Source organism: Manacus vitellinus, unplaced genomic scaffold (genome assembly GCF_001715985.3).
Source record: "Manacus vitellinus isolate BGI_N305 unplaced genomic scaffold, ASM171598v3 scaffold_4_pilon, whole genome shotgun sequence".
In the NCBI taxonomy this organism is placed as follows: domain Eukaryota; kingdom Metazoa; phylum Chordata; class Aves; order Passeriformes; family Pipridae; genus Manacus; species Manacus vitellinus.
The window spans coordinates 12,744,971-12,762,354 of record NW_021940604.1 but is presented as its reverse complement, the minus strand read 5'-3'; the positions used below and the strand labels follow the sequence as shown (position 1 = coordinate 12,762,354).

Here is a 17,384-nt window from a genome sequence, read left to right as displayed (position 1 = left end):
TCTGAATACTTCTGTGGACCTTTACATAGTGGTTTCAAGATCAGTTACAAGTCAGGGGACCAGATGAAGGTTGAACCCTAGTTTCTAGAAGCATATCTTGCTTTGTTTGTTGCTATGTGAAAAGTGACCTGTCTGTGAGCAAACTAATACAGCAAAGTGCCATCATAGCTGGGACTGTGACTTATGGGTAAGATAAAAAGACAACTCTGTGTTACCACCACACAACTATTCCCAGTTCAACCTTGCTCTGCCTTTCTGGGGTATCAGAGCATTACCATTTATCACCCGTCATGCTCTTATCTACGGTGTCTAAAGGTTACATTGATTTCATCTTTACTAATGAAGGAGAAAAGCACACTGGCAGGCAGCTGTTAGCTTTCCATGAGATGAGACAGAAAGAGATTGGGTTTGTTTTGCAGTGTTTAATTAAAAAGATAAAGACACTCTTCAATTTAATAGACTGCTGCTCGAAGTCTCACGCAGAGAGCATTTGTCATACAGCTTCTAATGATCTGACAGAAAGATCTGGAATTCAGTAGCTGGGAGGGATGCTGCAGGACTAGATTATGCCAGGTACAGGTGAGATAATCCCTGCACTGGAACTGGTGAAGAGCAGCTGGTTACAGAGCAGCCATTGGGAATCAGTCGATTAGATACAGGTGAACAGTGGGCAACTCTAACAAGAAACTATACAAACACTAAACCAGGCATTAGAAATTAAGCTATTTCCAAAATTTTAGCGAAATTGTTTGATGGAAAGGGTAAATATTTATTAACTTAATAACACATCCAACATACTTTAAAATTTGTATTTAACAGAAACACAAATAATAATCCTAAAAGAAACATTTATTGGCTATCTGTTGAGTCATATTTCAAGTCAAGGACAAGCATTACTTAGAATACACTTTGAGTAACTATTGGTTAAATAAGAAAGGCAGCAACTAGAAATAATTTCCCCCCACAAACAGCAGCAGCAGGGAAGCCTAGTTTTTTATGAGTTTGTACCCTTTGCTACTATATTCCTTACTATTGCAATGACTCCACTGTTGGACCCATCTCCCCTGTGATACCCTTAGGGGGTGAGTGGCTACAGATGCTGGCATGGTGTGGCCAATGGGTATGGAGGCAGTGGTTGGTGTCCTGCTCCCACAGGGGAGCTGGGGAACACACAGGGGCTGAACTCTGCTCTCCTTCCCCTCCATTTGGGCCCTAACTGCAGCTTTTCTTCTAGAGTCACTGATTTCACAGTACTGTTAAGTAACTTGCTTTGAGTTTTCTATGCCTCTCAACTTTTTTTTTTTTAAATTGGCTGAGTTATTAGAGAGCGCAAACATTGTGATTTCATAACATTATTTTCTCGGGTAAAAGGAAAGACAGAAAAAAAAAAAGAAAGAATAACAGTAAAGGATTAGGAACAATTAGAATTTTTCATTCTTTAAAAATTATTTTGAAAGCAAGAGAGATGTTTACAGCACCTCATAAAAAGGTGGTTTAAGTAATAATGTATAGGACATATTACTCTCAATAAATGTTTTGGTTTGTACTCAAAAAGAAGGCTCATCCACCTGTACCACTGCCAGATGTTTCTGTATAGAAGCTGAAATTTAAATACTCAGCACTTAACTTTGAAAATCAAGAAGCCTGGAAGAGGGCTAGAAGTTGGCCAAGAAGGTGTGGTTTTTTTTTTTTTTAAACTTATGCTAATTTCTCATAAATTTTAAGCATAATATTGAGAAACATAGAAACTCATTATTTTTCTGCCCACGCTCAAGTGATCTGGCCTAGTTATAGGTAAAAAAACAAAATGCAAGCGAGGAAGAATGCAAAGATTGTTCAAAGAGAATGAGAATCAGAACATAAATAAGCTACTTAGCATGGTTTATGCAAAATAGCTTTGTTAATGAGATTACAGGTTTGTTTGATAAAGTCAATCACAGCTTCAATACACCTAGATGTCCTAAGGTATTTGAATTAGTAACACATGATGTGCTCATTAAAAAGTAACCACTTTTCTATATCAATAAAGCACACAAATAATGGATTACGAATTGTTGCAGGGATCTTAAAAGTCATATCCACAGGGGAACTGCTGCAGTGCTTCTGGTGAGGGGATAGTTAGGCATTTGGCAGCAGAGCCATTTCCATTTTCAAACTCAATCAGAAAACAGATCCAGTTTCAAAATAATCTCATTAATACTTTCCCTCAAAGCCCAGAAACAGCTTATGCAGCTTTTCAGCTGGATCGATAATGTGAAGCAATTTACCACATGAAGACACAAATGCTTGTATTAGTAAAGCAACAAAGTAGAAAATAGGCAAAGTAGGAGAGGAAAAAGACCCAAAGTAAAAATTGATATAAAATCAGCACTTCTAAAACGTGCAGGTGATCAAAGATTTGATGCTAAACAATAAGGACAAGTAATAAGCAGTTAGGCTGTATGACCTGAATCACTTGTGAGAGGCTGGGTTTATCACAAGGCAAGCTACTGCAACATTTCCAAAGAAGAATTTTCCATCTAGAAAAAAGATTAACATGCAATTACAAAAAATTGCCCTGGGAAACCATAATCCTGAAGAAGACTGAGACCCAGAGCAGGTGTGTAATGCAGCAAGCGTCTCCAAATGCTCCAGTAATCAGGACTCATAAGCCCTCCTGATGAGTGAAAAACTGAGTAGCAAGTGGGAATAAAGATATGAATTTACTTTTAGGAGTGTCCCAGGTGACACTATTATGAGATTGCAACCACATTTCAAAAGATATTTTTAAAAATTAGACAATGCACAGAAAACCAGCACGGATATTTCGAGGATGGGCAAAACTCCCATAATTCCTGCCATAAGGAATTTAAAGAACAGCATGTGTATCTTAAGAGGGAAGGGACTGAGAAGTGACACTGCAAGGCATAAGTACTTTTACAGGGGAAAAAATAACAGGTCCCCTAAAACTTCCCAACACAGTGAGGAAGGCACAAGCAGAACCAGTGACTGAGAGCAGAAGCATGGCAAGCTCTAAAGCAGGCATGAAGCGAGTGTTTTACATCATAAACAAGGTATGGAAAGGACAGATGACTCTCCATTTCTTCGTGTTTTCAAATGAAGGCTAAATGCTTTTTGGAAAAAGAAGCCTTAATCAATATATTGGATTCTGCAAAGGACATGGAAGGAAATGAAATTGCCTGTAATAATAAAGATATCAAACTACCTGATCTAATAGTGTTTATTGAATTTATCTTGAATAGGAGAATAAAGGATTTTGGTGTTCTAGCAGAACATCCAGACAAAGATGAGATCTAAAGGTTCATTTAGTATTTAAATTTAATGAAATTAATACACTTTTCAGGAAGACCTTTATCTTGATAGTCTAAGGAACTGATACTTTTTTTCCATCCAAAATGTGTTTCCTAAGCACTGGACCCAGTTTACCAACACCCATCCTGTGGGAATATCCAGCCCTGTGGGGCCAATTATGATGCTGGCTCAGAGAGGAACAGGAGTTTCGACCTGCCTTTTTATATTCTCCTGTCAATTCATCTCGAAATTTCAAGAAAAAGTTTTCCTTTGGAAACTGTAATTAAAACAAAATATTCAACAAGAAAACCTGTGGTTAACACACACACAAAGATGAGCAGTAAGAGTAATTCCTTCCAACAAGGTAGGTGGGATGTTCATAATTTCTAATGTTAGTTGGCAGGTTTGGGAAATAGAAAGTAATTTGACTTTTGAATGAATTCATTTTGAATTAATTCATTTGTTCATATTTTATGTAAATAATCAAAATGATACAGCTGAAGTAAGAGTTTTAGTGGCCCTAAAATTAATGTTTTTTAAATTCCATTTCACAGGGAATGAAATTTCTGATTCAAGACAGAAGGAAAACTTTGAAATGGCTGAAATCCCTATTAGCCAGAAAGCAAACTTTCAGCAGGCCCACCCTGCAATACCAGAGGGGTGACAAGCAATCGGTTCCTTTTCTCCAGCTGGTGAGAAATCAGTGACATGTTTGCAAAGCTTGTGAATCCATCTATTTTCTCAAATACACCCAAACTTCACAGATCAGCCAGAAAACCATATGTTCCTGTGTTACTAATCCATGCCTGGCCCATATTTCCCAGTTTTCATCTGGTTGTGACAGATGAGACTGCACAGCAGAGAAGCACAAGGCACTGCTGCTGCAGACAGGGGCTTGCTGGAGGGCAGAAGCCCCGAGCTGCCAAAGTCTTGTGTGGCACCAGAGCTCCCCTTGGCTTTATACAAACAATCCCAGCTGACTCAGGCAGGAAAGGAATTGCCTTCAAGGTAAAAATGTGTTTAACCTTGTTTTCACCTGCATTTGTCTTCCTTCAGCACAGAAACTTGCACTACATGTTTGTCACATTGAGCAGCCACGAGCCAAGTTTTGCTCCTCGTGAAATTGCTGTGACCAGAACTGGCACCTGCCATTTCACAAAGAGGTTGTACAAATGTAGAGGGTTGAGAATTTTCTTATTCTTGCTGAGCAGAAATTAATCACTTCCAATCCATCAGCTGTCTAGTCCCACGACAGGCAGGTGTGACAAGCAAGGCAGCTACGTACTTCATCACTTCTCCCTGACTTGCATTTGACAGAAAGAAATTGTAACACAGCCACACAAAGAAAACCAATTTAAAAATCCAAGTGACTGTTTTGCCCTTGTATGCAGGTATTTAGCTCTCATTAACATCACTGCGAGTGGTAACACATATATCAAAGAGAAATACCCTCCTGGCTCATTTTGTAATGTCACAGGCTTGGAATTCAGTCACAAACTTTCACTCTTGAAGACTGAGCTCTTTGATTACTCAAGATATTTTTATTTAAGAACAATAGTTAGGAAGGAATTTAAAAAATAATCCAGAAGAGGGTGCATCAAAACATTGCAACTGTTTTGCAAACCAGAACAATAACATTCATGATAGTCTAAAAAAAAAATCTGAATTAACTTTTTATGCACAAAGAAAAAAAAGTCTAGGGAATTTATTGATCACAGCTGACAGGTATCTATTCAAGGAAGGAATTATCTGGCAACAGATGGGCCTATAATAATATTAATATTCTCACCATCTGGCTTTTAATCCATGCTTTTCATCAGTAGATCATAAAGCACTTTACAAATGAGGTCAAACATCTTGTGGGAAAAAGCAGAATTAGACAAAAAAGTTAAAAGCTGAAGCTGAACAAATATAAGCAAGAAATAAGGCACACTCTCTTTCCTCTTTTTTCAATTGCAACAGCAAGTGATTAACAAAACCAGGAATTTGCCTGTAAACATTATATTCTCAATCACTTAGAGTCAAAAAGGGAGGATCTCAAATATGTTACAATTCAAAAAAATCAGAAATTCAAATAGTTGTTAGGTGATGTTGTTTGTCTTTTGAGAATAGTAAGTGAAGAAAACAAGGTGAACACAGAAATACCTCTTTTCCCTGCAAGTCTGAAAATTAACTGCATTTCCTCTTGGCTCCAGCCTACCCACCTACCCAATTAGTCAAGGAAATCTTGTATATCCTTTCTGGATGCTTGGAGAGAACTGCTCACAAAATGCCTGTTTTCACACAGAGCTCATGATCTAGTTTTAGATTTAGTTGATATTGAACAAATAAAACCCTTACTATCTCTCACATGGACATGAAGTGAGCCAGATTTTTTCATCCATGTTATAACAAGCTGCTGAAAACCCAAACCCACAATGCTTAATATAACCTTATGCCTTCATTAGGCATCAGATTTGATAAGCCAGAGACTGAAAGTTCATATTAAAGGTTGAACTTGATCTTAGAGGTCTTTTACAACCTAAATGATTCTGTGATTCATTAAGACTAAACCCGAAGTATGTCTCTGCAAGAATTCCAATACACACACACAGAGGTAGGCCAAACATTTCGTTTCTGCGCTGCCCCTCTGTGAAGTCAATGCAATAGCATGCCCATGTAATAGCACTTCCAAGGTGTCAGGCCTACGAAACAGATCTTTTTGCAAAATTTTGCAGGTCTTTTGAATGTGTAGAGAAGGACTATAAAATGACAAATCGTCTTTTTAAAGATGATTAAGATGATCGATGCATCCTAGGCACAGTTCTACCACAGGCTGGTGATCAGACGGGGAAAACTGAACATCTCACAGTCACTTGGACATTTAAAACATTCTTGAATTCTTTGGCACATCCGGTCTCTCAAAATCATGTATTTTCAACTTAGCTAAGAAAGAAACCTTCCTGAGTTCCACTGCTCTGCAGCTGCTCCTTGGAAAAGATGCTGTTGGTATGGCACCCCCTCAGTCACTTGCTCCTTGTCACAATGGTCCAGTCTGAAAACTCTTTAGAGCAGAGACCACGTTTATGCCTGTGCAGTATGTGTAACAAGGGCTTCACCCTGAATGAGAATTTGACATCTACCGTAAAATTAATAATATATCTAGAAAGAGAGTGTTTATTATTCAAAATGGTCTGTACAGTGTTTGCAGATGACAGAACCCATACTGCTCAAAAGGCAGCAGCCTTACATATCGAGCCCTGCCCAGCCCAACATATCCAAAGCTTTCAAAGCCCTACATTACTTCAATATGCCCTTTCAAACTTTGTTGTTGAGTAACTTTGTGGGTGAACTCCAATCCCAAGGGGATCACAGGCCTACACAAACAACTCAAAGTCCAAAAAGAGATTACGGCCTGAGCAAAGGGCAGAATGCAGATCAGGGGAGGGAGGGGAAAGGAAGAAAGCAGGATAAATAAGGTCCAAACTTGTAGATCTTAAGGATCTTGCTTGGCATGGTTGCCACAGAGGAAGATGAGCATGAGTTACATATTGTCGGTGTTTCTGAGGGAGCTGCCTGGCTACGTTCTCTTTGCTGGGATCTTTATGCCTGTGACTTTACTCCTGCTGCTGCTAATTGCCTACTTGAGGATCAAATTAAGGGAAGGTGAGTCAGGACTTGGGGGCAGAGAAAGCTTCTCATCCAACAGGCAACTTTCGCTTGTACCATTAACTAAACTGAAGAGAACTACAATCAGAAACAATTTCATGAAGTTGTATTGCATTTTAGACCATTTTCTATTTGAAAAATACCACAGGTATTTGTTTAGAATCCCCACTTAAAACTCCACAGTTTTACATACCATCGTATAGAAGATTTTACTGTTCTGCACTAAAGGAGGGGCAACCAAAATGGAGAGAAAGAATAGGGCAATTAAAGTATAGATGATTTTCTTCTGTGCTTGAACTGTGCAAGTCTTCAGTGAGACAGGCAGCAGCAGTTACACCCATAAGTAGTTGGCTACTGGGGGCATGTCTGTGTCCTTTCAAAAGTATGTATTTGCTTTTACTTTGTACCTAAATGCACACTGGCCATGATGCCTTTTCTATTTTAAATAAGCTTATACTCACTTCAAAAATCCATCTTCAGAGTAAAACTAAAACAAGAAACACCCACACCAAAACAAATGTGCAGCGACTGCAACACACCTGTGTACTGCAAATCAAGGCTGCTCACAGAGCGCAACTGGGCTTCACTTGTTGTAGGCAAGTTGTTCCAGAAGGGAAAACCCTGTACATCAGACCATCTAGTTTTAATGGGATGATCTTCAGGGCCTCTAGGTTTGGGTCTCAGCTGCAGCAGCAGATTCACATATGTTCTGCTTTTGTTTTAGGGTTCCAGCTGCCAAGGCCAGCCTCGGGGCACGTTCAGATTAGAGTCTTCAACCTTTCGTTCCTTCAGCCCTTCCAAAACATCATCTCGCAGACATTGGGCTAAGCTTGTTCCTCAGATTATCTGTCTTTTGAACCTTTTATCCATAGGAAGTGTCGGGAGAGCTAAGATGACAGCCTAGATTTTCTTTGTAAACTTCAGATGCTTCAGAAACTTGGTGAGAATCCTGCCTGGGATAATGGTCCACAATGCTCACACTGCATGTTTCAGCTCTAGCAGAGACCTGACTGGGGCAGACAGGCCACTCCTGACCTCAGGGCTCTGCAGATAAGCTGATGCCCTCACACTGAGCTGCCCCGGGGTGCAACAGCCCAACAGGAGATGACTAGATCTGCCCACCAGCGCAAGGCTAGGAAAGAAACCTTACTTAGATACCAGACCAAGCACTGTAATTTGTGCACTTGTTAAGTTTGCTCTATTCTGCAGTCCTCTGAAATCCTGAAATTTAGGCCATTTAACAGTTCTAAAAGTAAGAAAAGCCACACGTACCCAGAAATGTAAAATAAATTAAGTTCCTGTTTTGTATAATATCTCCAGGCATTTAGATCTGAGGCTTTAACAGAGAGGAAGGGTGTTTGTTTTTATATGAGCATACACCACTAGTTACCCTCAGGCTGCAAAAACTCAAACATTTCCTGTTCAAGATGTGCTTTCAGATGCTGAATTAATCTACTAGGGAAGACTGTTCTGCATGCCTAACCCAGCCCTGCCTTTAGCTATAGATTATCCATAAGAGCAAGGTGCTGAGTTTTTCACAACAACCAAAAAACAGTGCAGTGCCAAGACATCATGTAATTCCATATCTATGAAGGAATAGGAAGGCTAAGTACTGAGAGCTTGAAAATGGTTGAAATGGAAGCTAATGAAATTATTGCCTTTGACTTTGAATAAAAGCACAGATTCTCCCTTTCAGTAAATTTCATCTGTGTGCTCACATGTGATAGTCAGAAACTACTTACTATTAAATAATACTGAGCTACTACCAGACTCCTCTTACCTGGTGATGCTCTTGCAGCTCTTCCAGCTAGGATCAAGCAAAAGAGGAAAAGCAGGTGGGTTACAGATTCCATTAGTTCAGTTATTTTGCTGAGGCTCAGACAATACTTTCATTAAGCCAGAAGAGCCCATCTGATAAAAACCCACAGACATTTGATTCATGATGCATGATCAATTGTCCTACCTTCTTTCACAGCACCTATATCCTTGTTAGCTGCACTTTCTGCAGGTCTGTAAATAATCTACAGCACCAGATGTTAAATCCTGCTTCTCTTAAAGCACAGAAATTTTAGCTTTGTATTTGTAAGGAGTTTAAGCAAGCAACTGTTTCCTAAATTTTCTGAGATTAGCAATCAAGGTTTCTAAGAGAGCGGTGAATGAAGTAGTTGGCAGACTCATTTGCCATAGGAATATTGCTGCTGTGCTTCTCTCACAGCTGAGAAGGATGCTTGAAGGGAATCATGTGGCTTTTCAGTGCCTCAGGGAAGGAGACGCTCAGTTTGCCGGTCACAGGTGTTCTGGCTGGGACTCTCAAGAGGATGTGAGATGAATTCCTCTCTATTTAATACTTAGGGCATCACAGTCCCAGCTTTATCTCCAAGACCTTCTTTTTCTTGAGCTGAGACTGTCAAGAGTCCAACCTACTGATTTGGCCTACAGCCAACTCACACAAAACATCCTGAGCAGCTCTCCCTGTGCAAGCAAGCAGAACCAGCTTCAGCTTAAGACCATCAGGTGGAGAGAAAAAACTAACCACAGATAACCCTGAGAACAGACTCCTTTAAATACCAACTCCCTCTCTGACAGAACATCAGAAATTCAGCAGGCTTTAGGTACCTATTTCCTTAGATGTCTTAAAAAAAAAAGAAATTTGCATTACTAAAAGCAAGGCTGTCTTGCTTTGTTGTTGAATAAGCACTTCATTTTTCTCTGTGCAGCAAGAGAGAGGTTTTGCATAAATATATCAATACAGAGATAGTTTATAAATAAAACCAAATCAACAAACAAAACAGCACATACTTCTCCTGAACGAGAAATGACAAGTGCTTTATGCTAACTGGGCTTTTTCTCTAATTCTTTTTCTTTTCTTTTTCTCCATCTCTCTTCAAATAATCTCCAAACCTCCAACAGCACCATCCTGTTTTGAAGATGTCCTGTTATGTGGGTTTTTCTCGTCTGTCTGTACCACAGGCAGCATCAGTATGATCAGGCCAATTTGAAGTTCTCACAGCACAGCCACAGTGAAGCAGAACATGAATTGCCTGCACAAGCTAACTACACTCCTTGCTGTTGTTTAACCATTTTATTCTGATTGAAAGATGGAGGCAAATGAAAATAGAGTATTTCCGCTGATGTAAATAGCTTGTGTTGGTATTTCAGTTGGCATAGTAACAGCTCCAATCTCACACTTGGAAGACTTTCTTCTAGGAACATGGGCAAACATATTACTGGGCTACTGGACACCTTCAATTTCAATAACTTTGTTCTTACTAATATTTGCTAGTTCCTTTTCTTTATAAAAATTCGCCATAGGAAATCAGCATATTCTTATGGAATTTTTGTGTTGTTTGGTTTATTTTTCAGTTGATGAGGAACTGGCCATGGCACAAGACCCCAGAAATGCCCTCCTGAATCACCGTGGACAGTGGAAGAAACACAGGAGATCTGGACAAAAAGACAACAAATACAAGAACTCAAGGACATTTAAGGGAGTCTCAGGTCTCAGGAAGCAAGCTTAAACACAGCACTCAGGTCTGCAAGTTTAAAAATAAGCAACTCTACATAAATACCACAGAGGAAAACAAAACAGAGAGAAGAAATTAGTGCTGTGCTGTACAAATGAAATGGCTGCTGCCATTCAAAAACTTCTTGTAACCATTTTGCTCTCTCAGGGGCCCAAGCAAGTGGTACTTTGTGCACCTCAGCAGAGACCAGAGACTTCCTGCAACAGGCTGTATCAGTTCCCTCACATGACACAGGATCTGGGGGGACAGAGAGCACCTTGCACATGAGCCCTTCCCTGGCCAACCAAGAAGAAAGCCATGTAATGAGCTCCTAAGAGAGCTGAGCTGGTGCACACAAGGCAGGCAGTCTTAATAAACTGAAGATGCATAAATAGCAAGGTCATATCAAGCACTGACATCCAGGAAATTGAAAAGAGTGATGAACGGGAACTGATTTTTTTATTAGCTTGTACATTTTGGGAAAGACTGTAAGTTTTATAAAATATGCTTTCCATAAAGTTTGGAAGCAAAATATACAGTAATGGTGTATCTCATATTGGCTGTGGAAGACAACCCACAAAAATGCAACTCAAACTGTTTGAAAGCTCTATTGCCTTTTGGCTTCTCCGATTCTGACTTTCAAGTTTAAACCCAAACTGATGAAGAATGAGTGACTATCATTACTGTCCCTGATGTTTACCGTCCCTGTCTGCTAGTGATTGCTGTCTGTAATTAACTTCCATTAAAGCTGCTTGTCATTTCCAATCCTGCAAGAACAGAGTGGTTAATGACTTGTCTGAGATTTTGTGTGAGTTTGCACAATTTCAGTTCTCACAGACTTTTAAGAACTCCTTGGAACCATTTTATAAAAACATTAATGAGGCCATGACCACAGGTCTAAAAAAACACTGTAATTTATCAAAGTTTATGAGAAATGAAGAGGTCTGAAAGAGCAAGTACCTTTACTATACTAACAGTCCTCTCTCATTTTAATACTACATGAATTATTACATAATTCATAACACTATGCAAATAACATAGAATACATTGCACTGAGCAGGTGAAGAACCAGGTGTTTGCAATTGAAAATACAATCTTTTGCAGGTAAGTTGAGACAGCCACTGCAAAGAATTTAACTTTTTCCATTTAAGGATGCTGCCTTCTTAAAGCAATGATCTGGGATACTGATCAGATGCTAAAGGAGTTGTAACATACACAATTCCAAACACCCTTTCTCTCACCACCCAAGAACACAGGTCAGGATCACATATAAAAATGCAGAATGAAAGTTTTAGCAAGGCTTACAAAAATTGATTTTTTTAATTTCACAAAGTGTCTAAGAATGGACAGATCTGAAATGTCAAGCAGTGACCTCACTCTTTAATACCACTTTATCTTAAAATGGTGGTATGGATACCCAAGATAATGCCACACATATACAGTGGATGCCTTTGACACAACTGCTTATCGAGCTGTAATTGCTAACATGTAGGAGGATCTGACATTCAAGACTTAGTAACTAATATGTAAAGAAAATTCTCAGGCTTTCTTGTTTTCAGTTCCATTACTGAATAACAGCAAGAAATATTTTTGTTTTCATGCTACTGGCATGAAACACATCATTGTATCCTATATAATTCCTTCAAAAAGGAAAAAAAAGTATTTAAATAATACCATAGAACTAAGTATTTGACTAGATAAATTATAAAAGCTTTATCTAAATATATGTATGGAAAGAGTACTTGCAAGGAAATAATTTGTCTTCAATTACTGATTTTACTGAGGAGTTCTCTGTCTTCCTGTCACTAGCAATAATGTGAAGTTAGTATTCCATTCCATCTACAACCAGTAAGCATGTTTAAAACCTTCTTGCCTGTGACTGTTCCTTCTTCACTTCCCAGAATAGAATTGAAAGTCTCAACATTTAAGTTGGAAAGGTACAGAAAAGATGATAAAATGATAAAGAAATGTGGAATAGCTGTTGGCAGGGGAATGACTGGAGAGAATGACTGTTAGGTGTCTATTCTAGTATATGCAATGATGCTGTCAGATGAAGCTAGCAGGGGCAGGTTCAAAAGACATGAAAGGTGGTTTTGGTTCTTTTCCTTTTGGTTAAGAAACAGAATGGTTAAAATGCCTGCCAGAGAAAATTTTCAAAAAGCAATTAGCCAAAAATCCAGAGGCAGATAAATACAGAAGACTGATAGACCAGTAAGTCTTCAAAAATTGCTGAAAGTTGGAAGAATATTTGGGCAAGTACTTTGTAGTACAGTATTTATACTTACGCACACCCCTAGGCAACCACCAGTAGCCTCAGAGTCAGGGACGTGGGAGAGTTAGTCACTTAGCCTGGTCCAGTACAGCCATTCATATATACTTACCTCCAAAAACTCTGGTAGGATTTAACACTACAAGAATTATCCATATTTTTAATGCTTGTAGTTTGTACTAGTATTACTACTCCCAGTATCTTTATTCAAGTGCAGTATAAAAATCCCAAACAACTGAGCAGCCTGAAAATCAAAGTTTCAAACCTTCCACAGATGTAGTCAGTTTGACAGTGTGGGATAACAGCAGTTCCAAGTAGCCCACTTCCATGGTTAACATGCCTAAAAGCTGAAAAGCTTCCACTGCATCCTGGCCAAAGGTACAGTGAGTTGTCATTCTGATCACCATCAAATCTCACAGACTCTTGACATCTGTCACGGTATTTATTTTATTACATCTATTTGATGTTTTCTGTGGCCAAACTAAGAGTTGTTAATCAGCTTGATTGTCAAACAGAAGAATGTTACAAGAAACAATTTGTACTACAGTTGCTCTTTGCTTTAAGCAATAAATCTTTTGGTTTTTTAAAAGTTTGTCACTGGAGTTGCATGCTTGTCCTTTATGAAACCTTTATCTAGGAAACAATCTGTAGAGCAATTCCAACATTCATTATAAACCCTTAGGTGATCATGATTTCAGTACTCTGTGTAGGACCCAAATGACTTGCTTTTCTAAGTATTTCAGCAGAATTAATTGCTGAATGGCTCTTTAATTGTATTTGAAATTGCCCATGTATTATAAAGCTGGCTTGTGAAATGCCTTGAGAACAATTTCTTTTGTTGCATGTTGCAGTTTTTGCTATAAATATATCATATATTAAAAAAGTAACAATGAAAATTCATCAAAATTGCACAATTAATAATAATTACGTACAATCAGAATCTGTAAAACTTGACTATTTTTAGGACTGATCACACTTGGGGCTTATGTTTTTCTGCATGACAATGGCTCTTTAATTAGTACATATTTAATCAATGGAAGCAACAACTGTGCACAAGCTATGCTGACCTGAAAACATTATTAATTTTTCCCTGACAAAAGGTTCTCATTAGTATTTGAAGAAAGACATCTCTCAGTGAAACATCTTTATTTCAATAATATTATATTTTCAGTTTTAGGGATTAAATACAATTGCAAAAAAGTATTGCTCTAGTGTCTAACTAATCAGGATGATCCAAATCAATAAGGAATTCAATATGCTTTCCTACTATCAAACAAGATCTACAACTAATACTACACCACATCAAAAATACCTTAAAGATTTTATATAGCTTTTTCTTACATCCTTTTATAGGAATATCTGCTAAGACATCCCTCAAAATGCGTATCTATTTTTACCTACACTTAAATATCCCAAACTTGCCACTTCCTCAACAACCCTCTTACAGTGTTGCAACAATGTCATTATGTTATGAGGCCTGACGGGTTTCTCTTTCCCCTTTTGAAAGGCAGAACATCTGAGGTTTTGAAGAAAAGCAGGTGAACCTGTTATCTGCTATTTTTCTGGGTAATGTGGGATGTGACTGAGAACACCCATATGCGTATAGAAATCAACATCTCTGTTACTGTTGTCTTATCCAAATTATACAAAGTCAAAACTAATAAGAACTTCTGTTATGCAAGCATGCTGACAGATGGCAGCCATCTAAACTGAGATTAACACCAAAAATACATTGCTCAGAAGAGAAAAAGAATGTAGGGAGAAGCTTTAGATGTGTTTTGTTATCTGAAGACCATAGTATGTCCATTTGCAGACTGAGGCTAACTTGTACTGCGATGTCCAAATCTCCTCTGTTTTGGCATCTGAGGATTTCTTCTCTAAACTACAGAAACCAGGATGTTTATTGGAAGATGTCTTAAAAACACTGATACTTTAGTATCTGTATTAGGAGCCAGGCAATTGTGCCACCCTTCTGGCAGCCCTGCAGACCACTTGCACTAATCCCTGCTTTCAAGGTTCTGTGACTTCTAGAACTGCAGTTCTTATAAGTAATCTGCTCACTTTAAATATCCTCCAATCTTATGTCTGAGTGCCAAAAGTCATACAGAGAATAAACAACTTTATTTTATAACAGAATTACAGAAAGCAAAATATCACTTAATACAACTTCAAGCTGCTATAAATCTAATTTGGCATTTTAACTATACACAAAGTCGACAGCAAAAAAACCCCAAACAACCAACCCCTCTGCAAGAACAAATTAAAAATAAACCCCAATATAATTAACAGGTTTTCTCAATGGCAGTCTCAACTGATGGTACTCTCTTATTACTTTATGAATGGAGTCCATATTACACTTTTACTCAGTATCCTAAAAACCTGCACTAACCATTAGAGGAAGCATGTGAAATGTATACCTTCTCTGTAACAGAAATGTCAGTTCTAACATGGAGACAGTGAGTTTACTAGCAAGCAAGCATTCTACACATGTATTCAAATAATGGAAGTACTGAAGTTGGGACACAGTAAGAAAAAAAGCACTACGGTTTTAAGCTGCCTAGATCATCTCTTGTTGGAAGAAGAGAAAGATATTTTGTTCGTCCTTCTTTCCTTATCTGGAATGCTGCAGACAGCAAAAAAGTCTGCAAGAAGTTGAGCATTGGCACCAAAGTGCAAAAAGAACACAGTGCTCAGTCAGAAGAAATGTGTCTGCAACTCCTTCTCCTCTATAAACTGCCATACCATCTCTGCTCCACAGAGAGGAGAACCTTAGAACAGAAAGAGTTACAGAGATACCAGTATAAAATTTATTCAAAGAAATATATTTTTTCAAATTTTAGCAAATGTTGTATTTTTATAAAAAACTTAATTATGTGATATCATTATATTTACCAGAATAGTCTGAAAAAAATTCTGTAAATTACTCCAGTAAGAGATTTCACTTGAAATATCTGAAAAAACCCTATATCTAAATTAGTAAAGATCCTCCTTCCGGTACAATTACCACCTAACTCCAGTGAACAATGCTTTCCAGGTTCTTTTGTTCACTTTCATATACTTAAGAATCAATTTCAAAAACACAAGTATTTGTGCAAAAGAAGATTATACCCTCTATAACTTCATTTAAAAAAAAATTCTAAGATTGTTAAGAATTGGTTATAAAAAATAAACAAGAAAGATTGTAAGTGAATATAGACCAAAGATGTTAAAATGGAGTTTGGTATTGGCATTTAAGTCGTGAATATCTGGTCATCGTTGCTAGCCTTGGTGGATTCGGTAGAGTAATGATGACTTGGAATGATTACAGTCCTTCGTGGTCAGTATCGTTTTTACTTCTGGAAGAGAAAATGAGGCAGAAGGTTACATAACCATTCGTCACAGATACTATGTGAATGCCATTTCAGAGTCAAGAAGTAATTTTTTCTATAGAGGAGGTTGGGGGGGGAAGAAGGTAATTTCATAAAAAAAATGTTGCATTGACTAAAACCCACTTCGATCATGAGGCAAACAGTACTACTTTTTCTTCAAGTACTAATCTTTGCTCCCCAAAATTCTCATGTTATTTTAATAGTGTCTTCTTGCACAGTTTACTGAAAATTTTAATCCACAACCTAGTGCATAAATGAAAAAAAAAGGTACTTGTTCTATTTAGTAATCCCTCAGAATCAGAATACAGTATCTTTCACTGTCATTAGAGAAAACAAGTCTACAAAAACAATATTGCTGTAGTCCCGAGCGCAGAGCTTTCAACACCTTAGAAACAACTATTCAAAATTTGTGGCATGACTCCACTGCCTAAGCACAATTTCTAGAGCTGTTTCTGCAGTCCCACCTGCCCTTTAGTTGCCGCTACAGGAGAGCAAAAGGCTTTTGACAGATACTTAAGGTGCTTCAGGTGGCCTGTGTTTGTTTAGACTACTAAATCTTTTCCTTAATGTTTAACTGAAAGGCATCATCAGTCAAACAAGCCCCCAGGTCTCAGATACCAAAGCAGCATGAAGAAATGTTCTCTTTTATTCTCTCGCAAGCATTTCAGACCACGAGCCTGTAAAGTAACTGGTAAACTCAGACAACAACATCTGACACACTCCAATACATTGCAAACACAATTCCACAACGTATGTTTCAAAAAAAATGCAAAAACCCCACCCTCAGACAATGGAAGGAACTCTTTGAATGCTGCCTCATTTTTGGTGCTCTTCCCAATCCTTTCTCACAAGTAACTCCCACGTCCTTTGTTATTTCCACAGTTTCTAGAATTATGTAATGTGAAAATAATTTTAAAAAGTATTAATGCTATAACATTAATATCCAAATGAGTGTTGACCTAGCACTTCCAAACTTGATCCATGTTATTTACCTGGTTTGTACATTTATGAACAAAAATTATTCATTTCTTTTCCAAACACACAATAAACTGACCAAATCTATCAGGCAGCTCAAACTTAGTTCCACTGTGATTTACATCCTGGAAAATGATGTAAATTTACACTCTGAGAAGCTCAGAGAAAAACTGGCCAGAAGATACTGTCTAAACACACATGATCAAAACAAACACTGTAGTTCTAGCACAATCTCTATGAGGTCAGGAAAGGCAACTGTAACCACTTTTGACAGAGAAGGTGGATAAACTTTCTGTCCACAGGCAGAGAGCAGGCATCCTACTCTTATCC

At 38.1% G+C, this 17,384-nt stretch overlaps 2 protein-coding genes across 16 annotated transcripts in view; one reads left to right on the top strand and one right to left on the bottom strand.

Annotated features, from left to right (window-relative positions):
• Positions 1-6,716: 6,716 nt before the first annotated feature.
• SMLR1 (small leucine rich protein 1) lies at positions 6,717-11,212 on the top strand. Its single transcript, XM_008923880.3, has 2 exons — positions 6,717-6,936; positions 10,303-11,212. The coding sequence occupies exons 1-2, from the start codon at positions 6,804-6,806 to the stop codon at positions 10,455-10,457; spliced, it is 288 nt and encodes a 95-aa protein (XP_008922128.2). The 5' UTR covers positions 6,717-6,803; the 3' UTR covers positions 10,458-11,212.
• A 3,601-nt stretch (positions 11,213-14,813) lies between these two features.
• The window catches only part of EPB41L2 (erythrocyte membrane protein band 4.1 like 2), a 116,666-nt gene continuing 114,095 nt past the window's right edge, over positions 14,814-17,384 (bottom strand). For all 15 annotated transcript variants that reach the window (XM_018077951.2, XM_018077962.2, XM_018077955.2 and 12 more), the window contains one exon: positions 14,814-16,046. The gene's annotated coding sequence lies outside the window, so the exon portion shown is untranslated. The remainder of the gene's footprint in view (positions 16,047-17,384) is intronic.

Bases quoted from the DNA above. Each gene is read 5' to 3' on its own strand.
- SMLR1 (XM_008923880.3), top strand. From the start codon at position 6,804: ATGAGCATGAGTTACATATTGTCGGTGTTTCTGAGGGAGCTGCCTGGC. The intron at 6,937-10,302 runs GTGAGTCAGGAC...TTTATTTTTCAG, and splicing joins GAGGATCAAATTAAGGGAAG to TTGATGAGGAACTGGCCATG.